Below are 26,790 nucleotides of genomic sequence, written 5' to 3' on the forward strand. Positions count from 1 at the left end.
ACTGTGGCAACTGAAGTTTATACGGGGGTTGAGTCATGCTCCCCAAGAAAATATACTTTAAAAAAAAGAAAATGTGCTTGAGTAGGGAGGGGTTTTGACCCCTGAAACTCTCACCCTACACGTACACCTCTATAGGCTACGACGTCACAAGTTTGTTTTGTTTAACGACACCACTAGAGCACATTAATTTATTAATCATCGGCTATTGAATGTAAACATTTTTGTAATTTTGACATATCGTTTTAGAGAGGAAAACTGCTACAGTTTTCCATTAGTAGCAAGGGATCTTTAATATGCACCATCCCACAGACAGGATAGCATATACCACGGCCTTTGATATACAAGTCGTGGTGCACTGGCTGGAACGAGAAATAGCCCATTGGGCCCACCGACAGGAATCGATCCCAAACCGACCGCACACAAAGAGAGCACTTTACCACTGGGCTACATCCCGCCCCATGACATCCGCCAAAGCCTGCGACGGTTTTGCAATATTGTTGTGCTAACGTGGCTTTGAAAATATGGGCCATGGATACAATGTGTGGCGGACACATTTTGAGGCAGATATTTTTACAATCCTCACATATCAAAAAAATGTTTTATTTAACGACGCACTCAACACATTTTATTGACGGTTATATGGCATCAGACATATGGTTAAGGACCAAACAGATATAGAGAGGAAACCCGCTGTCGCCACTTCATGGGCTACTCATTTTGATTAGCAGCAAGGGTTCTTTTATATGCACCATCCCACAGAGAGGGTAGTACATACCACGGCTTTGCTATACCAGTCGTGGTGCACTGGCTGGAACGAGAAATAGCCCAATGGGCCCACCGACGGGGATTGATCCCAGACCGACCGCGCATCGAGCGAGCGCTTTACCACGGGGCTACGTCCCGTCCCCCACTCACATATCAAAACAATGAAAACAAAACATACCATTCTTTTTCTCTTGTCATGCTCCAGCTCCTCCCTGCTTTCCACTTCAACGATTTCGTCGTCCGTTATGACAAGTGAACTGAAAAATACCATACTGCAGAAAGACACACTTTATAGTCGGTGAATGTAAACTTACTTCAAGCCGATTTAATATTTTCAACAAACTGTTACGTTCATAATTTCACATTACCGACAGAAGGAAATCAGGCTTAGTCAGGGTTAGATTAAAAAGTTACTAGTAATGATCGGCTATTGGATGTCAAACATTTGGTTATTCTCACATATAGTCTTAGAGAAGAAACCCGCAACATTTTTACATTAGTAATTAGCATTTATTTTGCTGTGGAACTTTCAATTTTCTTAATTAATAATTTTTTTTATAAATAATATTTTGTAAAAATAATTTATTTTTTGACACATTAACTCCAAAACTGAAGTGAAAATGCCATGGTGTCAGACATATGGTTAAGGACCACACAGGAGAGTGATCTTCAGGTTGCCTGGCACCATTTCAGGAGAGTGATCTATAGCTCACCTAGCACCATTTCAGGAGAGTGATCTATAGCTCACCTAGCACCATTTCAGGAGAGTGATCTATAGCTCACCTAGCACCATTTCAGGAGAGTGATCTATAGCTCACCTAGCACCATTTCAGGAGAGTGATCTATAGCTCACCTAGCACCATTTCAGAAGAGTGATCTATAGCTCACCTAGCACCATTTCAGAAGAGTGATCTATAGCTCACCTAGCACCATTTCAGGAGAGTGATCTTCAGCTCGGCTTCATTTTGCTCATGATGGCAAGGCTTTAGATCTCACTAATTTGAGCACAATGGAAACTTTTTTGTCTTTTTTAAGAGCAGGAAAGTTGTTTTATTTCTGTGGTCATTAACAGCTGATGGAGAGTTGTCAGTACTTACTCCGAAATGTTATTTTAACCTAATTATTCTTAACATTTCTGTGATTTTTAGGTCAGCATGTCTGTACTTAATTTGGGCATGATTATTTTGGCCACAATGTTTATCACCTCGACTTTGATGCAGTCTAAAGCCCTGGGTTTATCTCACACACATACACAAAAAAAACCCACAGTGCTGGCTTTAAGAACTCGGGGGGGGGGGGGGGGGGGGGGGGGGGATGTAGCTCAGTGGTACAGCAATCACCTGATGTGCAATTGATTAAGGATCGATTCCCATCGGTGGGCCCATTGGGTTATTTCTCATTCCAGTCAGTGCTCCACAACTGGTGTAACAAAGGCTGTCTATGGGATGGTGCATATAAAAGATCCCTTGCTGCTAATTAAAAAGAGTAGCCCATGAAGTGGATATGTCCGACATCATATAACTGTAAATATAATGTGTTGAGTGCATAGTTAAATAAAACATTTCCGTCTAAGAACTCACTCTATTTGTGACTGCAAGTCCCCAGGCCGGCACACATCATGGAGAACCTCAACACACAAGTTGATGATTGTAGGAAATCTTTCCAACATGGTGCTGAAAATACAGTTTATCTCACAGAATTAATCACTCTTTAATGCCAACATCTACAGTCCACCAACTAAAATACAGTTTATCTCACAGACTTAATCACTTGGTAATGCCAACATCTACAGTCCACCAAAAAAAATACAGTTTATTTCACATAATTAATCACTTGGTAATGCCAACATAGACAGTCCATCAACTAAAATACAGTTTATTTCACAGACTTAATCACTTGGTAATGCCGACATCTAGTCCATCCACTGAAATACAGTTTATCTCACAGACTTAATCACTTGGTAATGCCAACATCTACAGTCCATCAACTAAAATACAGTTTATCTCACATAATTAATCACTTGGTAATGCCAACATCTAGTCCATCAACTAAAATACAGTTTATCTCACATAATTAATCACTTGGTAATGCCGACATCTAGTCCATCCACTGAAATACAGTTTATCTCACAGACTTAATCACTTGGTAATGCCAACATCTACAGTCCACCAACTAAAATACAGTTTATCTCACAGAATTAATCACTTGGTAATGCCAACATCTAGTCCATCCACTAAAATACAGTTTATCTCACAGAATTAATCACTTGTAATGTCAACCAACATCTACAGTCCATCCACTAAAATACAGTTTATCTCACAGAATTAATCACTCTTTAATGTCAACATCTACAGTCCATCAACTAAAATACAGTTTATCTCACAGAATTAATCACTTGGTAATGACAACATCTACAGTCCACCAACTAAAATACAGTTTATCTCACATAATTAATCACTTGGTAATGCCAACATCTAGTCCATCCACTAAAATACAGTTTATCTCACAGAATTAATCACTTGGTAATGCCAACATCTACAGTCCATCAACTAAAATACAGTTTATCTCACAGAATTAGTCACTTGGTAATGCCAACATCTACAGTCCACCAACTAAAATACAGTTTATCTCACATAATTAATCACTTGGTAATGCCAACATCTACAGTCCACCAACTAAAATACAGTTTATCTCACATAATTAATCACTTGGTAATGCCAACATCTAGTCCATCCACTAAAATACAGTTTATCTCACAGACTTAATCACTTGGTAATGCCAACATCTAGTCCATCCACTAAAATACAGTTTATCTCACAGACTTAATCACTTGGTAATGCCAACATCTACAGTCCACCAACTAAAATACAGTTTATCTCACATAATTAATCACTTGGTAATGCCAACATCTACAGTCCATCCACTAAAATACAGTTTATCTCACAGAATTAATCACTTGTAATGTCAACCAACATCTACAGTCCATCCACTAAAATACAGTTTATCTCACAGAATTAATCACTCTTTAATGTCAACATCTACAGTCCATCAACTAAAATACAGTTTATCTCACAGACTTAATCACTTGGTAATGCCAACATCTACAGTCCATCCACTAAAATACAATTTATCTCACAGAATTAATCACTTGGTAATGACAACATCTACAGTCCACCAACTAAAATACAATTTATCTCACAGAATTAATCACTTGGTAATGACAACATCTACAGTCCACCAACTAAAATACAGTTTATCTCACAGAATTAATCACTTGGTTATGCCAACATCTACAGTCCACCAACTAAAATACAGTTTATCTCACAGAATTAATCACTCTTTAATGCCAACATCTACAGTCCATCAACTAAAATACAGTTTATCTCACATAATTAATCACTTGGTAATGCCAACATCTACATTCCATCCACTAAAATACAGTTTATCTCACAGAATTAATCACTTGGTAATGACAACATATACAGTCCATCAACTAAAATACAGAGTATCTCACAGACTTAATCACTTGGTAATGACAACATATACAGTCCACAAACTAAAATACAGAGTATCTCACAGAATTAATCACTTTTTAATGCCAACATCTACAGTCCACCAACTAAAATACAGTTTATCTCACAGAATTAATCACTTGGTTATGCCAACATCTACAGTCCATCCACTAAAATACAATTTATCTCACAGAATTAATCACTTGGTTATGCCAACATCTACAGTCCATCCACTAAAATACAATTTATCTCACAGAATTAATCACTTGGTTATGCCAACATCTACAGTCCACCAACTAAAATACAGTTTATCTCACAGAATTAATCACTTGGTAATGACAACATCTACAGTCCATCCACTAAAATACAATTTATCTCACAGAATTAATCACTTGGTTATGCCAACATCTACAGTCCACCAACTAAAATACAGTTTATCTCACAGAATTAATCACTTGGTTATGCCAACATCTACAGTCCATCCACTAAAATACAATTTATCTCACAGAATTAATCACTTGGTTATGCCAACATCTACAGTCCACCAACTAAAATACAATTTATCTCACAGAATTAATCACTTGGTAATGACAACATCTACAGTCCACCAACTAAAATACAGTTTATCTCACATAATTAATCACTCTTTAATGCCAACATCTACAGTCCATCAACTAAAATACAGTTTATCTCACATAATTAATCACTTGGTAATGCCAACATCTACATTCCATCAACTAAAATACAGATTATTTTACATAATTAATCACTTGGTAATGCCAACATTTACAGTCCACCAACTAAAATACAGTTTATCTCACAGAATTAATCACTTGGTAATGACAACATCTACAGTCCACAAACTAAAATACAGAGTATCTCACAGAATTAATCACTTGGTTATGCCAACATCTACAGTCCACCAACTAAAATACAGTTTATCTCACAGAATTAATCACTTGGTTATGCCAACATCTACAGTCCATCCACTAAAATACAATTTATCTCACAGAATTAATCACTTGGTTATGACAACATCTACAGTCCACCAACTAAAATACAGTTTATCTCACAGAATTAATCACTCTTTAATGCCAACATTTACAGTCCACCAACTAAAATACAGTTTATCTCACAGAATTAATCACTTGGTAATGACAACATCTACATTCCATCAACTAAAATACAGTTTATCTCACAGAATTAATCACTTGGTTATGCCAACATCTACAGTCCACCAACTAAAATACAGTTTATCTCACAGAATTAATCACTTGGTAATGACAACATCTACAGTCCATCAACTAAAATACAGTTTATCTCACATAATTAATCACTTGGTAATGCCAACATCTACATTCCATCAACTAAAATACAGATTATTTCACATAATTAATCACTTGGTAATGCCAACATCTACATTCCATCCACTAAAATACAGTTTATCTCACAGAATTAATCACTTGTAATGCCAACATTTACAGTCCACCAACTAAAATACAGTTTATCTCACAGAATTAATCACTTGGTAATGACAACATCTACAGTCCACAAACTAAAATACAGAGTATCTCACAGAATTAATCACTTTTTAATGCCAACATCTACAGTCCACCAACTAAAATACAGTTTATCTCACAGAATTAATCACTTGGTTATGCCAACATCTACAGTCCATCCACTAAAATACAATTTATCTCACAGAATTAATCACTTGGTAATGCCAACATCTACAGTCCATCAACTAAAATACAGTTTATCTCACAGAATTAATCACTTGGTTATGCCAACATCTACAGTCTGTCAACTAAAATACAGTTTATCTCACAGAATTAATCACTTGGTAATGCCAACATCTACAGTCCATCAACTAAAATACAGTTTATCTCACAGACTTAATCACTTGGTAATGCCAACATCTACATTCCATCCACTTATGAATCAATTTTTTTTTTTTAATATTCATGGAAATATACTGTTATCAAATCCAGCAACATGCATGTACAATGCATCCACTAATGCATACCCAAGTTTTGACGCTTTCTTTCAAAAAATATTTGAGGTAACTAATAAAAACAAAATAGACAACAAGTGCCCCTATTAGGTGGTTATGGCTTTGTAATGTGTGATAACGATGTGCGATAACCATATTCGATAACCATGTGCGATAACAGTGTTTGATAACCACATTCGATAACCATGTATGATAACCATGTGTGATAGATAACCATGTGCGATAGATAACCATGTGCGGTAGATAACCATGTGCAATAACCATGTGTGATAATCATGTGCAGTAACCATGGAAACACTGACCTGCTGTTGGTGGTGAGGAGCGAGGCTACAGCCATGGCGATAACCTTTCGTCTGTCCGGCTGGGTGACACTGTCGATTTTGTCAAGCCACGTGTCCAGGAGGAGACTGAGAAGCTGATTAAACTGTCGAAAAGAAAGGAATGTAACAAAGTTAAAGTTTGTTTTGTTTAATGACACCACTAGAGCACACTGACTTATTCATCATTGACTACTGGATGTCAAACATTTGGTAATTTTGACATATAGTTTTTCAGAGAGGAAACCCGCAACATTTTTCCATTAGTAGCAAGGGATCTTTTATATGCACCACACCATAGACACAATAGCACATACCATTGTTTTTGATATATCTGTCGTAGTGCACTGGCTGGAATGAGAAATAGCCCAACAGGCCTACCGACGGGAAACAATCCCAGACCGACCGCATATCAAGTGAGCGCTTTACCACTGGGCTACATCCCACCTCAGAATGTATCAAAGACAAACCTACGAGACAGGGCAGCAAATGTTCGAGTTTAGGCAAAAAGGATGAAGACGTTCGGTCAAAATAAGCTGGTTTAAAAAAAGTTCAATAATTCTAGCAGCAATGTAAAAATGTGTAGCGATTTGTTTGGAACCTTATATAGCTGTTTTGTAGTACGTTAAACAGGAAAAATCACGGTTACCCAGATTCTGGCATTTTCTTTAATTTCGGGCAAAATTCTGCCTGCCCCCATACAAAAATGGAATCCTGAATGGCTATGTTCAAAGACAATGGACACCCAGTCAGTGATGGTTGACTCACAAACAGATTGGTTGGGAGGCTCAAAAGGTTTTTATGTGTCGGTGATGGTTGACTCACAGAGTGGTTGACAGACTTACAGATTTTGATGTGTCAGTGATGGTTGACTCACAAACAAGAGTGGTTGAGAGACTTAAAGATTTTGATGTGTTGGTGATGGTGGAGTCACAAACAGAGTGGTTGAGAGACTTACAGATTTTGATGTGTCTGATGCTGTCTTCTCGAGAAACGACCACAGGAAGTCTCGGTGCTGCAGCAGAATTCTCGCAAACAGGCACAGATACAATGATATTACTGGAGTGCTGTCCTGTGAAAATAGTTAAACACAGATACAATGGAAAATAGTTAAGCACAGATACAATGATATTACTGGAGTGCTGTCCTGTGAAAATAGTTAAACACAGATACGATGATATTACTGGAGTGCTGTCCTGTGAAAATAGTTAAACACAGATACAATGGAAAATAGTTAACAATGATATTACTGGAGTGCTGTCCTGTGAAAATAGTTAAACACAGATACAATGGAAAATAGTTAACAATGATATTACTAGAGTGCTGTCCTGTGAAAATAGTTAAACACAGATACAATGGAAAATAGTTAACAATGATATTACTGGAGTGCTGTCCTGTGAAAATAGTTAAACACAGATACAATGATATTACTAGAGTGCTGTCCTGTGAAAATAGTTAAATTTAACATGCATTAAGTTAGTTTGTTTTGTTTAACGACACCACTAGAGCACACTGATTTATAAATCAATGTGCTCTAGTGGTGTCACTAAACGAAAACCAACTTTATATACTTCTAACAAGACTTGACCATGCGAGGCCACTCACCTCATCATCGACCAGGTTTTTCCACATGGCAGGCAGGAAACACGAGAACACCTGTGGGCCTTCAGTGGGAAACACCTTGAACACCAGCTCAATCACCTACAGAATCAGAAAATATTGACGAGTATAAAATGTTAGCAAATTTGGCGAGGTCATACAAGACACTAATATTTCATGACATTAAATTTAAAGAGACATACAACAGACTGTTCCAAAAACATTTGTGCGATTGTCTTATCTGTGATTAACTGAACTCGCAACAATGGTTACATGCTATTGATTAAACCAAAAAGATAGCAAACGACTGGTTAGTTACCATGTTCATTGCTGCAATTTTCTACTAAATTTTAAGTCGTCCGTATGCTGCTTAACGTCAAGATTCGTCAATAACATTATTTCAGCTGATCTTACAAATTAAGCTTATGTTTTTTTAAGTTTCTGATATGACGATGTAGCTAAAATTCTATGTCACCAGTATGTCACTCATTTGGATTTCACTAAATTCTACGTGGCTAGTATGTGACTTATTTGGATTTCGCTAAATTCTATGTCGCTAGTATGTCACTTATTTGGATTTCGCTAAATTTTAAGATCACTGATATTTTATTATTTACAGTACACTGTGTTAACAAGTTACACAAGAATTCTTTAGAATTTAACGTTTCGCCTACCATAAACATATTCCATGTTGACAACAACTGTATCTATACATGCTCATATCAATTCATGTCAAAAAAAAAAAAAATAATAATAATAATACCTTAACGGGGCATACCCTAGTTTTTAAACACTACAGCATATTTTTCACTATTAGAGCCGTTTATGATCACTGAAATCAAACATTACTTATATTTTATTCTTTAGACAATCCATTTCTGTAGAACCGAAGTGTTTCTGGTCATCCTGGTGTTTGTAGTACCAAAAATTGCATTTTTCATATTTTTAAAAACACACGTGCATCTGAGACGTAGCGGTTTATTTATTCAAGTTCTAGTCTATTGTTAAGATGATTTCCTGTTTAACATCACAGATTCTTCTTTCACTCTATTGTAACTTTATGCAAATGAGTTACGTGTTTGTAAATTAACTAAACTTAGTGTCCATTTTTATGGATTAAAAATAGGGTCTGCGTCTTTAAAAATTCAATTCAAAATTTTTTAATTCTTTTTTTAATTGCACATGCATTATAATGAACATTCATAGGTGCAACTATAAACCAAGTCTCAATGATCTAGGACTTACAGTTTGTGAGAAACGATACTAAACGCGAAACTTTTAACATTGAGCTAAATGCATACGTTGTCATCGCTGTCAGAAAAGTAATATTTATATTTTGCCCTTTTACTTTGAGGCGGCAAGACAATAATACTGTCAGAGCTGTTCCAAATAACATCACATGGGACGGGGTGGTCCAGGACTCACCATCGTTATTCTACACCCAGTACATTGGTTCACCATTGCATACATCATATATTACATGGTTTAAATATAATGTTATTTTATGGTTTGTGGATAGATAAAAATATTGTTGCCCCATTGTTGTCTAATAAGACATTTCTTCTTCCCATTCTGAGACTCATCACAGCTCAGATGAGCCCTCTACCACTTAGCTACATCCTGCTCCCCTCACCCAAGAGTCATACATTATAACAACTGATACATTTTATAAATATACTAACCCCTAATTTGATTTTCTTTAATTTATTTAAAACTATTTATTCTGAATCCCATTAATTTTTTGTGTCATTTAAAATTGTCAATGTCTTGTGAACATTTTAGGCCTGTTTTGACAGTATTATTTAATGATTTAATTTTATCATGAAAAATATGTATTTATTACCTACGAGGTACAGCATAACGAGGGTCATATTTATCGTACGATTTCCCTCGTATGTCATAACTAAATCATATGTCCTTTTGACATTGTCATTGTTGCTGTTGTAAGAGTACATTTCTTTCTGATTGGCTGACACGACATTCCACAGATACTACTTTCTTCATTAATACATTTTTATTTAGAGTGTAAGCTGATCACATGCCGTAATGACAAATACGTGTTTTTAATTAATTTAATAAAACATTAATTGATTATTTATGATAACTTGTATTATATTACGATGTAGTTGTGACACATCAAACACTTAATTATGAATATAACGTTCACAACTGTTAGAAATCTATACTAAGGTCGACGAGTCACTTTTCGCACCTTTGTTTTGGCTTCGTACATAATAAATGTAGCATATCTTACCGTAATTTCAATTGAAAGCCATATTTAGTAAAAGGTACAATGTTTTATTCACAAGATTTTCTTCAAACACATTCAGGTGCATTAATAATGTTAAAAAAAACCCAACTCAATAGCAATTTTGCACTGGAATTTTTCCAGCATTCTTAAAACGGAAACGTCATGTACCCAATTTATAGTTATTGTAAGGAGATGAAAAGTGACGCCACTGGAATACTGACGTCATTCAAATTCAAAACTAATTATTTCAATTACTGTGTATTTGTTTGCTTTTTAGTATACACATGCTTTACAATTTACAGCTGTTGATACATGTGTACTCTTTACTTATGGGCGTATAAATATCACGTAACTTTAAAACAGGTTGTGATTTGGTTTTCAAGACATCAATGAACAAACATTACTCCGCTGTTAAGGAAACGTTAGTTTGTAAACAATGACTGGAATGTTCATTTAGCAAGACAGTTCTACGGTAATAAACAGAATATTACATTCGTGTCCATGACAGACGATGTTTACGACACTTGTGCCTAAATTATCACATTTCCCTCGCTCTTGCTCGGGAAATATGATAATTTAGGCACTCGTGTCGTAAAAAACGTCTGTCATGGACACTCATATAATATCCTCTATATACAGTGAAACTCCTCTAAACTGGACACTCTTGAGACCAAGTAAACTGTCTTCTTTTTAGAGGTATCCAGTTTAGGGAGGTTAATTTTTGTACTGATTATTAAAAGCGGTCCATGAAAAACGTCCGGTTTTTGGGGAATTCTGGTTTACAGAGGGTCCGGTTTTCAGAGCTTTCACTGTATAGATTAAAATATTTGCATGACTTATGTTGCTCAGTATTCTTACCCTCAACACCAGAAGTTGTCCATCGGTCTGCAGGTTTGTGATCATGCTTGACAACGACACTGCCAGTATACTGGAATACAGCTGAGGAACAAGTAGGACAATTAATAAAAAAAAAAAAAAAAAAAACTCTTTAAGTTTTCTCGTTTAATGCTAAAAAAAGTTAAAGTTTGTTTTGTTTAATGACACTACTAGAGTACATTGATTTATTAATCATCGGCTATTGGTAATTTTGACATATACTCTGAGAGAGGAAACCAGCTACATTTTCCCATTAGTTGCAAGGGATATTTTATATGCACCATCTGACCGACATTAGTGGGAAAAGAAATATTCTTTTTACACAGAGCTCTAACTTCACAAAAACTTACATTAACTAACATCTTAAAGGGACACGCCCTAGTTACGGCTAGTTGTTAACCATTACGGCATTGTTTTTTGCTATTAAACCCATTTTTTCACAAATAAAATTGCACTTTACTTACCGTTTATTATTTAGAATATACATTTCCATTCACCTGAAGTGTTTTTTGGTAATCCTGGTTTTTGTAATACCACAAAATGCATTTTTCTTATTTCTTAAAAACGCACGCATGCCTGAGAAAAAAACGTGGAGCAGACAAGGTCTAATCTATTTTTAGACAGGATATTTCCATTTCAATGTCACAGACGTTGGTATACCAGGTGACCGTTATCATTTTGGTTCGGTTTGTTTTCTCGTGCATGGTTCGCGCAATCAACATCAGATTTGTTGTTGTTCATTTGTGAGATTTTTCTTCACAGTTCGTGAACATTTTCAGTAACAATAAAGTTCAGACAAGTAAGTGTCTCAATACAAAACGTTACAAACCTTTAAAACCAATAATTTTGCTAAGTCTTACGATATCTGGAGAGGGGATACAACCAGGACAGAACAGTTGGAACATGTCCAGGACAGGTGAAAAGAACGCACCCCAAGTCTGTGCGCACTCTGTGAAATTTGTCGTGACGTAGGCATTGTTGTGCTTTGAGCGACATCTACCGGTGACATCAGAATACAAACTTTCAAAATTATTTCAAGCAATTGGGACATGGGGATTCCCATGGTATTTATCGATATAAAACCTGCTTTTTCACTCCATTTGATAAAAACGTGATCTAAGTGTGTTACAGGTTTGTAGATTAACCAAATTATAATTTATTTTCGCTGGATGGAACTAGGGTGTGCAGCTTTAAGCTTAACCTTTTATAAAGCAAACCATGATTGAAGGATGAAAAAGAAAACAAATACTGTTAAAAGTTTAACTTTTATTAAATATGATTGAAAGAAGGAAGGAAGGAAATGTTTTATTTAACAATGCATTCAACACATTTTATTTACGGTTATATGGCGTCAGACTTATGGTTAAGGACCACACAGATATTGAGAGAAGAAACCCGCTGTCGCCACTTCATAGGCTGCTCTTTTCGATTAGCAGTAAGGGATATTTTATATGCACCATCTCATAGACAGGGTAGTACATACCACAGCCTTTGATATACCAGTCGTGGTGCACTGGCTGGAACGAGAAATAGCCCAATGGGCCCACCGACGGGGATCGATCCCAGATCAACCACACATTGAGCGAGCACTTTACCACTGGGCTACATCCTGCCCAACGACTGAAAGAGAAAATGTTGTTAAAAAAAAAAAAATATTACGAATAAAAGATAGAATATTGTTAAAGACAAATAATTAAAACATGGAATATTGTTAAAAAGAAATAATGAAAAGAGGGAATATTGAAATTTTTAAAATTAAATTACAAGATAGAATATTGTTAGAAACAAATAATTAAAGGAGAGAATATTGAAAACACCCAAAAGAAGACTCAAAATATGGACAAACCTGCATGAATTCCTGAGGACACAATAGGAGGTAGGCTTCAATAAGTTTTAAACAAACTCTCAGATTTTCTGTTCCAAGGTCTAAGAACGAAAACAGAAAACAAATGTTAGATACAATCTATTAATATGTGTACCTAGTCATCAATATAAATTTTTGAAAAGTGTTTACCAGGTTACCATTAAAAAAACTAATGCATATTTGGGGTATTTTTTGTTGTAAAAACTGTGTGTAACAATAATAATTTTCTTCAAAAGTGTTCATAAGTTGTTGTTTTTTTGTTTTTTTTAGGGGAGGGGGTTTTGGGCAAGGGGGAGGTGTCTGTAGCACAGTGGTAGAGTGCTGGCCAAAGGTGTGATTGGTCATAGGATTTGAGGGGGAGGGTGTGTGTGTGTGTGTGTCCAAGATATAGCACTGTGGTAGAGTGCTGGCCAAAGGTGTGATTGGTCATAGGATTTGAGGGGGAGGGTGTGTGTGTGTGTGTGTCCAAGATATAGCACTGTGGTAGAGTGCTGGCCAAAGGTGTGATTGGTCATAGGATTTGAGGGGGAGGGTGTGTGTGTGTGTGTGTCCAAGATATAGCACTGTGGTAGAGTGCTGGCCAAAGGTGTGATTGGTCATAGGATTTGAGGGGGAGGGTGTGTGTGTGTGTGTGTCCAAGATATAGCACTGTGGTAGAGTGCTGGCCAAAGGTGTGATTGGTCATAGGATTTGAGGGGGAGGGTGTGTGTGTGTGTGTGTCCAAGATATAGCACTGTGGTAGAGTGCTGGCCAAAGGTGTGATTGGTCATAGGATTTGAGGGGGAGGGTGTGTGTGTGTGTGTGTGTCCAAGATATAGCACTGTGGTAGAGTGCTGGCCAAAGGTGTGATTGGTCATAGGATTTGAGGGGGAGGGTGTGTGTGTGTGTGTGTCCAAGATATAGCACTGTGGTAGAGTGCTGGCCAAAGGTGTGATTGGTCATAGGATTTGAGGGGGAGGGTGTGTGTGTGTGTGTGTCCAAGATATAGCACTGTGGTAGAGTGTTGACCTAATGTGCGATCAGGGTTTCTGCCAGAGGTTAAAACTGGTAAAAAAGTTTGTTTTGTATAACGATACCACTAGAGCACATTGATTAATTAATCATCAACTATTGGATGTCAAACATTTGGTAATTCTGACTCGTAGTCATCACAGGAAACACGCTACATTTTTCCTAATACAGCAAGAGATCTTTTATATGCACTTTCCCACAGACAGGAAAGCACATACCACGACCTTTGTTCAGTTGTGGTGCACTGGTTGGAATGAGGAAAAACCCAATCAGCTGAATGCTTTCCCTGAGATGGTTCAATCCTGTGATACAAGCACCTCAAACGAGCACTCAACCGACTGAGCTAAATCCCACCCCAAACTTGGAAAATGTCATCACCCAAAAATATTATTTGGGTATGGTGCCATACCCAAATTTGTTTTGCAGATTTTTTTTTTTTTTAAATTGACCTTTTAACAAAATTAATGATTCTTATCATTACTGTATGATTTTCTTAACCCTAACCCTAACCCTAAACCATCTTCTTTCTGGGATATGCACCCCAGACTCCCCCCACCCCACCCCATCAACTGCAGTTGCATTCACCACACACATTGTTAATATTCAATTCCATAGTGCTATACCCCAAAAACCATTTCTGGCAGAAACCCTGGCGATGGGTCATAGGATTAATTGCTATTGATGCCCTTAGGATTTTTCCACCATACCCCAACCAGTGCTCCATAACTGGTACATAAAATGAAATGGTATGTAATGTCCTGTTTATCATAAAATGGACATAATTCACAAAGCTCTCTTAAACAAAATTGCATTGTCCTGGCATATCTTTTTACACTGCACTGCGAGATCGCTAATTTGGGAGCTTAGAGAATTAGGCCCCTGGCTTTTAGCACTGTACTGAGATGATATCACTTTTAGATTGGAAACTAATATCACTTTTAGATAGGAAATGATATCACTTTTAGATTGGAAATGACATCACTTTTAGAGTGAAAATTAACATCACTTTTAGAGTGAAAAATGGATATCACTTTTAGAGTGAAAAATGGATATCACTTTTAGAGTGAAAAATGGATATAACTTTTAGAGTGGAAACTGATATCACTTTTAGATTGGAAATAATATCACTTTTAGAGTGGAAACTGATATCACTTTTAGAGTGGAAATTGATGTCACTTTTAGAGTGGAAACTGATATCACTTTTAGAGTGGAAACTCATATCACTTTTAGAGAGACCGATAACACCATTATTCCCTGACATTTTTGGGATATTTCACAAGATGTTATACAACAATCATAATCAATTAGTTTTACCTAGCACAGGTGGAATATTGGTGAAGAGTTTTAGCAGGTTTTCTGTGACGGTCGGAGAGTAGTGTAAGGTGATGAGCCAGAGGTCAAGGCCATCCTCCATGAGGTAAACGTGTGGGTCCTGAGTGATGTCCGTGCTCAGCTCGATCACAGGAATAAGGAAGTCATAGAAGTTCGTACACGCTGAACCAAAACTCTGAAGATAACAACAAATCAAGTGGTTAGTCAAAGCTGTAATAAGCAACAACAAAGTATTCTGTGGATATTAAAGATCTCACATTTTATACAAGCCGACCCATCTATAAAAATTGCTGATTAGAATCTTGTATTTTTTATTAATTAATTTAAAAAAAATTGTTTTAATTTATATCAAAATACACAATTAGTTCATTTCTTTGTAAAAAATAAAAATAAAAATAAATAAATATTAAATTACTGAAGAACATAACAGTAATACCTGGATTTGATAAAATTGTTAATAAAAAATTATATTAGTAAACTAGGTTAGTATTACTGGAACGAATTAAAAGTATCAATACCTGATACTAGATAAAATTATTACATGAACTAGATAAAAGTATTATTACCTAGACTAGATAAAAGTATTATTATAATTATCGGAGTAGATAAGCACTAGTACCAGAACTAAATAAAGTATTATTACATGGACTACATACAATTATTATTACCTGGACTAGATAAAAGTATTATTACCTGCAATAAATTATTATTACCTGGTCCAGGTGCATGAAGGTGGTGAGGATGTAATGGTGAACCAGATAATTAAGGTATCTAGACTAGATAAATATACAGAATTTCACATACATTGTTTTTCATTTGATATTCATTGCACAAGTTTATTTTGCACAAGAATATATAGAATGAGAACACATAGCAGTCGAGTGGTATGTTCTTTCGCAAAATAAACTTGTGCAATAAATAGGAAGCGAAAACAAAGTATGTAAAGTTCTGTATTTATTACATACCTTTTTTTATTTTTTTACAAAAGTTGTCACACCGTTTGAAAATGCCTTTATCACTATAGTAAGATTGAATAGGTATGTAATAAAGTTCGTGTTTAAAATAAGCACTTGTCTATTTGTCCCGACAAGTGAAAATCAGCTTGGACAAGCAAAATAAAGATGTTCAATACAGTTTCATTTTGAGCAATCAAGAACATTGTCCTTGCACTTAAATAAAACAAATCATTTACTTGGACAAGTGAAATTATGGGTGGACAAGTAGACTTCTAGATGTATTTGTCCTGTGGACTCTGCTTATTTCCATCACTGAAAGTGTTATTACCATTACTGGATAAATTATTATTATGTGGACTAGGTGAATAAAGGTGGTGATGATGTAATAACATGTTGCAATATCATTATCTAAACTAGATAAAGTATTATTACTTGGGCTAGGTGAATGAGGGTGGTGAGGATGGAACAGCGTAACATGTTGTGATGGGCTAGATAAAGTATTATTACCTGGACTAGATAAAAATATTATTACCTAGACTAGATAAAGTATTATTACCTGGACTAGATAAAGTATTATTACCTGGACTAGATAACATTTTATTACCTGGACTAGGTGGATGAGGGTGGTGAGGATGGAACACTGTAGCATGTTGTTGTGGGATAGATAAAGTATTATTACCTGGACTAGATAAAAATATTATTACCTAGACTAGATAAAGTATTATTACCTGGACTAGATAAAGTATTATTACCTGGACTAGATAACATATTATTACCTGGACTAGGTGGGTGAGGGTGGTGAGGATGGAACACTGTAGCATGTTGTGGTGGGCTAGATAAAGTATTATTACCTGGACTAGATAAAGTATTATTACCTGGACTAGATAACATATTATTACCTGGACTAGGTGGATGAGGGTGGTGAGGATGGAACACTGTAGCATGTTGTTGTGGGATAGATAAAGTATTATTACCTGGACTAGATAAAGTATTATTACCTGGACTAGATAAAGTATTATTACCTGGACTAGACAAAGTATTATTACCTGGACTAGGTGGATGAGGGTGGTGAGGATGGAACACTGTAGCATGTTGTGGTGGGATAGATAAAGTATTATTACCTGGACTAGATAAAGTATTATTACCTGGACTAGATAAAGTATTATTACCTGGACTAGGTGGATGAGGGTGGTGAGGATGGAACACTGTAGCATGTTGTTGTGGGATAGATAAAGTATTATTACCTGGACTAGATAAAGTATTATTACCTGGACTAGATAAAGTATTATTACCTGGACTAGATAAAGTATTATTACCTGGACTAGGTGAATGAGGATGGTGAGGATGGAACAGCATAACATGTTGTAGTGGGCTAGATAAAGTATTATTACCTGGACTAGGTGAATGAGGATGGTGAGGATGGAACAGCATAACATGTTGTAGTGGGCTAGATAAAGTATTATTACCTGGACTAGATAAAATATTATGACCTGGACTAGATAAAGTATTATTACCAGGACTAGATAACATATTATTACCTGGACTAGGTGGATGAGGGTGGTGAGGATGGAACACTGTAGCATGTTGTGGTGGGCTAGATAAGGTATTATTACCTGGACTAGATAAAGTATTATTACCTGGACTAGGTGAATGAGGGTGGTGAGGATGGAACAGTGTAACATGTTGTGGTGGACTAGATAAAGTATTATTACCTGGACTAGATAAAGTATTATTACCTGGATTAGACAAAGTATTACTACCTGGACTAGATAAAGTATTATTACCTGGACTAGATAAAGTATTATTACCTGGATTAGACAAAGTATTACTACCTGGATTAGATAAAGTATTATTACCTGGACTAGGTGAATGAGGGTGGTGAGGATGGAACAGTGTAACATGTTGTGGTGGACTAGATAAAGTAGTATTACCTGGACTAGGTGGATGAGGGTGGCGAGGATGGAACACCGTAACATGTTGTAGTGGGCTAGATAAAGTATTATTACCTGGACTAGGTGGATGAGGGTGGTGAGGATGGAACAGCATAACATGTTGTAGTGGGCTAGATAAAGTATTATTACCTGGACTAGATAAAATATTATGACCTGGACTAGATAAAGTATTATTACCAGGACTAGATAACATATTATTACCTGGACTAGGTGGATGAGGGTGGTGAGGATGGAACACTGTAGCATGTTGTGGTGGGCTAGATAAGGTATTATTACCTGGACTAGATAAAGTATTATTACCTGGACTAGGTGAATGAGGGTGGTGAGGATGGAACAGTGTAACATGTTGTGGTGGACTAGATAAAGTATTATTACCTGGACTAGATAAAGTATTATTACCTGGATTAGACAAAGTATTACTACCTGGACTAGATAAAGTATTATTACCTGGACTAGATAAAGTATTATTACCTGGATTAGACAAAGTATTACTACCTGGATTAGATAAAGTATTATTACCTGGACTAGGTGAATGAGGGTGGTGAGGATGGAACAGTGTAACATGTTGTGGTGGACTAGATAAAGTAGTATTACCTGGACTAGGTGGATGAGGGTGGTGAGGATGGAACACCGTAACATGTTGTGGTGGGAAGACTCTTGCCACAGCAGTGGCAGATACTCGACTAACGCCGCCGTGTACGGACGAATCTCGCGGCCCATCCTCTCAATGACGAATGAAAACACGTGGAGGACGTGCATCTGAAACACAACACAGTTGACGGCTCTCGCTTATTACAAAGTCATCAGAATCCAATGGGAGCACTCTGGATCTGCGCTTGTAAAATGTTTAGAGACAATATTCAAGACTTTAAAGCACTTGTCTGATGTGCGGTCAGTCTAAGATTGATCCCTGTTAGTGGACTCATTAGGCTATTTCTCGTTCCCGCCAGTCATGTCATGTCATAGGGTTTTACGTGAACATTCAGAACAAGCTGTTGTAGCGCACGACAGGAAAGGTGGGGGGAGGGGAGAGGAGGGACCGCCTGCACTGGCAGGTGCAAGGGAGCACCAGCAGCCTGATCAAATCGGTAGCAGGCGGGTGGGGGTGGTGGTGGTGCTATGGAATTTGAATGGAGCAGTTATCCCGCCAGTGCACCACGACTGGTATATCAAAGGCTGTGGTATGTGTTATCCTGTCTGTGGGAAGGTGCATATAAAAGATCCCTTGCTACTAATGGAAGAAAATGCAACAGGTTTCCTCTCTAAGACTATATGCCAAAATTGCCAATGATTAATAAATCAATGTGCTCTAGTGGTGTCGATGGATAGTAAGATCATGCACCTTCAATGGATTCAAGTCTCCTGCCCTAACCAGTGATCCACAACTACTGCATCAAAGGATGTCCTGTCTATGGCACACTGAACATAAAAGCTTCTTATTCTTAGGAGCAGCTTATGTGGTGGCTCTCTGTCTCTGTATGTGAGTGTGTCTGTCTGTCTGTCTGTCTCCCTCCCTCCCCCGCTCTCTCTCTCCCTCGGCTATCTCTCTCTCTCTCTCCTATCTCTCTCTCACTTTCTCTCTCTCCCTCTACTATCTCTCTTTCTCCCTCTCTCTCTCTGACTGCCTACCTGCCCACCCCCTCTGTCTGTCTGTCTGTCTGTCTCTCTCTCAAGTATAGTAATGAACACATATTATACATCAAACAGCAATAGTTACCTTCGTATCACATTCTCTCACTTCTTTCAGCAGTTCAAACAGGAGGTGAAACAGAGGTTCAACATACTAAAAGAAAAAGAATGCGGAAGTGAAAATAGCTCCATAACTAACGCAGGGGAGTTGAGTGCTTCGAAATGAGGCAAGATTATTTTAATCTACCTGTTAGTCTGATGGACCAGTTCATTATTTTTCAAATACATAAAACTTTTCGACATAAACACTTCTTGTCTAGAATACATGTGCCACAGCTGTTTGAGCTATTTTATTTGTATGATATTTAAAATCTGGAGGTCAGTGACACACACAGTAGTAAAATTAAAAAGATTCATTAGGCTAGTTATAATAGCAGTGATATTGGGTCTAGTTGAAGGCCAGTGATATTCAATCTAGCAAAAGACCAATGATATTCGGTCTCGCAAAAGACAAATAATATTTGGTTTAGCAAAAGACAAATAACTATATTAAATCAGACTTAGCAGAAGTCCAATGATATTTGGTCTAACAGAAGACTGATGATATTCAGTCCAGCAGAAGACCAGTGATATTTGGTCTAACAGAAGACCAATGATATTTGGTCTAACAGAAGACCAGTGATATTTGGTCTAACAGAAGACCAATGATATTTGGTCTAACAGAAGACCAATGATATTTGGTCTAACAGAAGACCAATGATATTTGGTCTAACAGAAGACCAATGATATTTGGTCTAACAGAAGACCAATGATATTTGGTCTAACAGAAGACCAATGATATTCAGTCCAGCAGAAGACCAGTGATATTTGGTCCAGCAGAAGACCAGTGATATTTGGTCTAACAGAAGACCAATGATATTTGGTCTAACAGAAGACCAGTGATATTTGGTTTAACAGAAGACCAATGATATTTGGTCTAACAGAAGACCAGTGATATTTGGTCTAACAGAAGACCAGTGATATTTGGTCTAACAGAAGACCAATGATATTCAGTCCAGCAGAAGACCAATGATATTTGGTCTAACAGAAGACCAATGATATTCAGTCCAGCAGAAGACCAGTGATATTTGGTCTAACAGAAGACCAATGATATTTGGTCTAACAGAAGACCAATGATATTCAGTCCAGCAAAAGACCAATGATATTCAGTCCAGCAGAAGACCAGTGATATTTGGTCTAACAGAAGACCAGTGATATTTGGTCTAACAGAAGACCAGTGATATTTGGTCTAACAGAAGACCAATGATATTCAGTCCAGCAGAAGACCAGTGATATTTGGTCTAACAGAAGACCAATGATATTCAGTCCAGCAGAAGACCAATGATATTCAGTCCAGCAGAAGACCAGTGATATTTGGTCTAACAGAAGACCAGTGATATTTGGTCTAACAGAAGACCAGTGATATTTGGTCTAACAGAAGACCAGTGATATTTGGTCTAACAGAAGACCAACGATATTTGGTCTAACAGAAGACCAATGATATTCAGTCTTGCAGAAGACCAGTGATATTTGGTCTAACAGAAGACCAATGATATTTGGTCTAACAGAAGACCAGTGATATTTGGTCTAACAGAAGACCAATGATATTCAGTCCAGCAGAAGACCAGTGATATTTGGTCTAACAGAAGACCAATGATATTCAGTCCAGCAGAAGACCAGTGATATTTGGTCTAACAGAAGACCAATGATATTCAGTCCAGCAGAAGACCAATGATATTTGGTCTAACAGAAGACCAATGATATTCAGTCTTGCAGAAGACCAGTGATATTTGGTCTAACAGAAGACCAGTGATATTTGGTCTAACAGAAGACCAATGATATTCAGTCTTGCAGAAGACCAGTGATATTTGGTCTAACAGAAGACCAGTGATATTTGGTCTAACAGAAGACCAGTGATATTTGGTCTAACAGAAGACCAGTGATATTTGGTCTAACAGAAGACCAGTGATATTTGGTCTAACAGAAGACCAGTGATATTTGGTCTAACAGAAGACCAATGATATTCAGTCCAGCAGAAGACCAATGATATTTGGTCTAACAGAAGACCAATGATATTCAGTCCAGCAGAAGACCAATGATATTTGGTCTAACAGAAGACCAATGATATTCAGTCCAGCAGAAGACCAATGATATTCAGTCCAGCAGAAGACCAGTGATATTTGGTCTAACAGAAAACCAGTGATATTTGGTCTAACAGAAGACCAATGATATTCAGTCCAGCAGAAGACCAATGATATTTGGTCTAACAGAAGACCAATGATATTCAGTCTTGCAGAAGACCAGTGATATTTGGTCTAACAGAAGACCAGTGATATTTGGTCTAACAGAAGACCAATGATATTCAGTCTTGCAGAAGACCAGTGATATTTGGTCTAACAGAAGACCAATGATATTTGGTCTAACAGAAGACCAGTGATATTTGGTCTAACAGAAGACCAGTGATATTTGGTCTAACAGAAGACCAGTGATATTTGGTCTAACAGAAGACCAGTGATATTTGGTCTAACAGAAGACCAATGATATTCAGTCCAGCAGAAGACCAATGATATTCAGTCCAGCAGAAGACCAGTGATATTTGGTCTAACAGAAGACCAATGATATTCAGTCCAGCAGAAGACCAATGATATTTGGTCTAACAGAAGACCAATGATATTCAGTCCAGCAGAAGACCAATGATATTCAGTCCAGCAGAAGACCAGTGATATTTGGTCTAACAGAAAACCAGTGATATTTGGTCTAACAGAAGACCAATGATATTCAGTCCAGCAGAAGACCAATGATATTTGGTCTAACAGAAGACCAATGATATTCAGTCTTGCAGAAGACCAGTGATATTTGGTCTAACAGAAGACCAGTGATATTTGGTCTAACAGAAGACCAATGATATTCAGTCTTGCAGAAGACCAGTGATATTTGGTCTAACAGAAGACCAGTGATATTTGGTCTAACAGAAGACCAATGATATTCAGTCCAGCAGAAGACCAATGATATTTGGTCTAACAGAAGACCAATGATATTCAGTCCAGCAGAAGACCAATGATATTTGGTCTAACAGAAGACCAATGATATTCAGTCCAGCAGAAGACCAATGATATTCAGTCCAGCAGAAGACCAGTGATATTTGGTCTAACAGAAAACCAGTGATATTTGGTCTAACAGAAGACCAATGATATTCAGTCCAGCAGAAGACCAATGATATTTGGTCTAACAGAAGACCAATGATATTCAGTCTTGCAGAAGACCAGTGATATTTGGTCTAACAGAAGACCAGTGATATTTGGTCTAACAGAAGACCAATGATATTCAGTCTTGCAGAAGACCAGTGATATTTGGTCTAACAGAAGACCAGTGATATTTGGTCTAACAGAAGACCAGTGATATTTGGTCTAACAGAAGACCAGTGATATTTGGTCTAACAGAAGACCAGTGATATTTGGTCTAACAGAAGACCAGTGATATTTGGTCTAACAGAAGACCAGTGATATTTGGTCTAACAGAAGACCAATGATATTCAGTCCAGCAGAAGACCAATGATATTCAGTCCAGCAGAAGACCAGTGATATTTGGTCTAACAGAAGACCAATGATATTCAGTCCAGCAGAAGACCAATGATATTTGGTCTAACAGAAGACCAATGATATTCAGTCCAGCAGAAGACCAATGATATTCAGTCCAGCAGAAGACCAGTGATATTTGGTCTAACAGAAAACCAGTGATATTTGGTCTAACAGAAGACCAATGATATTCAGTCCAGCAGAAGACCAATGATATTTGGTCTAACAGAAGACCAATGATATTCAGTCTTGCAGAAGACCAGTGATATTTGGTCTAACAGAAGACCAGTGATATTTGGTCTAACAGAAGACCAATGATATTCAGTCTTGCAGAAGACCAGTGATATTTGGTCTAACAGAAGACCAATGATATTTGGTCTAACAGAAGACCAGTGATATTTGGTCTAACAGAAGACCAGTGATATTTGGTCTAACAGAAGACCAGTGATATTTGGTCTAACAGAAGACCAATGATATTCAGTCCAGCAGAAGACCAATGATATTTGGTCTAACAGAAGACCAATGATATTCAGTCCAGCAGAAGACCAATGATATTTGGTCTAACAGAAGACCAATGATATTCAGTCCAGCAGAAGACCAATGATATTCAGTCCAGCAGAAGACCAGTGATATTTGGTCTAACAGAAAACCAGTGATATTTGGTCTAACAGAAGACCAATGATATTCAGTCCAGCAGAAGACCAATGATGTTTGGTCTCACAAAAGACAAATAATATTCGGTCTAACAAAGGTCCAATGATATTAGGTCTAGCAGAAGACAAATTATGAAACTAACCAACCGATATTTACTGATGATTCACAACTTTTAAATAAGGTATTTCCCATTTACTTTCTTGCTGTTCGGCCATTATCATTAACTAAGTAGACAAATTTGGCACATGTTTTATTTATTCTGATATTATAGTATATAATGCTTAAATTATATACTTACAGGCAACAACTGGTCAGTCTTGAACTCAAAGTCATCAATGGTTATGAAGGTTAAGGAATAACAAAAGACATTGAAAATGTAATCGGATAACCCCTGGATTAGCTCAGATAAGAGGCAAACTTATTTATTTCATATGTTAGACAGGTCGTGGTAGCTACTGATGTTTAGAAAGTGCATATAAAAGATCTCTTGCTGCTGGAGTGTAGGAGTAGCCTATGTGTTGACAACAGGTGTGCACCATATCAGGCTTTCTGCAGAAAATAATTTGGGAATATGTAATAAAAACAGAACAGATCTTAAGTGCCCGTATTAGGTTGTTATGGGATTGAACATTTTTTTAATTGGACACTGTATTTCATGTACTTTGCAAATTATAAACAGCAGTTCTCTTACTATAATCTATCTGAAAATCTTTTTAAATGTATCTATTAATCTGCAAGATTCTTAGGGTACATAATTTTACCCTTTGTACTCTCTGACAGAAACACACATTCTCACTCTCACTAACTCTCCCTCCCTCCCAAATCCACCCACCCATCCCTCCATCCCTTCTCTCCCTTCTCCCCCCCCCCCTCTCTCTCTCTCTCTCTCTCTCTCTCTCTCTCTCTCTCTCTCTCTCTCTCTCTCTCTCTCTCTATCTCTGTGTGTGTGTGAGTGATTTTTCAAAGGATATTTGTTTTAAGACAGGCAGCCGCTTCCAGACGAACCGCCAGGTCTTCCTGTTTGTCTAACAGCGAGATGATTGCTTCATATAGGGACGGTCGAAGACTCACGGACATCTTAACTCCGACCCACTGACCAACCAACCAGATCACTCGCTTACGGACAATGCGGTAGCTGAAATACAACATAGAGCTTCAGAAAACACTATATTATTAAAATTCTGAATATTTTCTCTTTTCATAAATAGTTAACCTGACCTTTAAACTTATATGTCACTTCCCTCCTCATCATATGGACTTGTCCAAACATCCCAAAAACCAATCAAATGGCAAAATGTAAGATTAATTGTTGTTGGGACATTCAGGCCAGTCTATAGGACTAAGGGGTTCAGAGGTTAAGTTAAATATCAAAAGAAAAAGTTTTATTTTCTTCTTGAGAATGATGAAGTTAATTTCTTTTACTACTTAACCTTTACACTAACCTTTACACTACTGGATTAATTTTTGACAAAAACCATGTTGAGTGGGTACAAGTTTATAATTTTTACTCACATATATTCACTTATATAATTTATAAATACATAAAATAAAGTTCATCATTAAATCGGTAAGTATTATTTTCGTGGGTTTTTATACTTTTTATGACATTTTAGATCAGTTAGTGTTGACTAAAATTAGGCAAAAAAAATCGAAAAAGTAGTTATGTCTATTATTCCCGATAACATTGATTTTCTGACCAGAATATTTTTTTAAAAACAAACTACGATTCATATCCCAATATTTTGTGATTTTCGTTGTTGGTAAAATGATCCAATTTATTATCAAATTAGCTGTCACAATCAGCTATCGATACCTGAAAATGACCGTGACGTGCCGCCATTGTTGTCAAGCTAAAATACATTGCTGAAAACCAAAATTACAAGCTATTTTCAAAACAAAAACCTAAAGATACAGGAAGCTGAGTTGTCTTCTGTTTCCTGTTATACAAGTATTTCCGGTGAGTGTCGTGTGCAAAACAGTGGAAATATGAATTTGGGAATGCACTGTATATAGTGTACAGTATGTCAACTGGCATGACGTTGGGCGAGATATCTCGCCTGCAGTAGTCAGAAGGTTAAAATATGTTCACATAACTTTCATCAAGAGTTTCCCCCCATCCCAACCAGTGCCCCATGACTGGTATGTGCTGTCCTGTCTGTGGGAAAAGATAAAAAGGATTCTTTGCTGCTAATAGATAAATGTAGATGGTTTCCTCTGAAGACTTAAAGTGTCACAATAATCAAATATCTAACATCCAATAGTTAATGATTATTTAACTGACGTGATCTAGTGGTGTTGGCGCTCACCCTGTCCACTGCCAAATTAGCCAATTACTAACTTTTATACAAAATGGCTACAACATTTAGTTTTTGGCTAATAAAATATTCTTTAAAGTAACCACATTTTAATAATTTTCAAGTAAATACTCTGCATTTCTGAAAATG

At 36.9% G+C, this 26,790-nt stretch overlaps 1 protein-coding gene across 2 annotated transcripts in view; it reads right to left on the reverse strand.

Moving 5' to 3' along the window:
* LOC121377962 (importin-11-like) overlaps window positions 1–26,790 on the reverse strand; it is a 43,289-nt gene that overhangs the window by 2,045 nt on the left and 14,454 nt on the right. The window contains exons 14-25 of one of the 2 annotated variants that reach the window (XM_041506065.1): window positions 25,318–25,481; window positions 24,645–24,685; window positions 20,167–20,232; window positions 19,044–19,208; window positions 15,524–15,716; window positions 13,181–13,260; window positions 11,317–11,397; window positions 8,214–8,309; window positions 7,567–7,680; window positions 6,594–6,715; window positions 2,346–2,438; window positions 944–1,022 (exon numbers count right to left, since the gene is read on the reverse strand). In XM_041506065.1, the coding sequence (XP_041361999.1) occupies window positions 944–1,022; window positions 2,346–2,438; window positions 6,594–6,715; window positions 7,567–7,680; window positions 8,214–8,309; window positions 11,317–11,397; window positions 13,181–13,260; window positions 15,524–15,716; window positions 19,044–19,208; window positions 20,167–20,232; window positions 24,645–24,685; window positions 25,318–25,481 (1,294 nt within the window). Of the gene's footprint in view, window positions 1–943; window positions 1,038–2,345; window positions 2,439–6,593; window positions 6,716–7,566; window positions 7,681–8,213; window positions 8,310–11,316; window positions 11,398–13,180; window positions 13,261–15,523; window positions 15,717–19,043; window positions 19,209–20,166; window positions 20,233–24,644; window positions 24,686–25,317; window positions 25,482–26,790 lie in introns of both variants that reach the window. The other variant, XM_041506060.1, reaches the window with a different exon arrangement.

The sequence above is a fragment of the Gigantopelta aegis genome, chromosome 2, assembly GCF_016097555.1.
Source record: "Gigantopelta aegis isolate Gae_Host chromosome 2, Gae_host_genome, whole genome shotgun sequence".
In the NCBI taxonomy this organism is placed as follows: domain Eukaryota; kingdom Metazoa; phylum Mollusca; class Gastropoda; order Neomphalida; family Peltospiridae; genus Gigantopelta; species Gigantopelta aegis.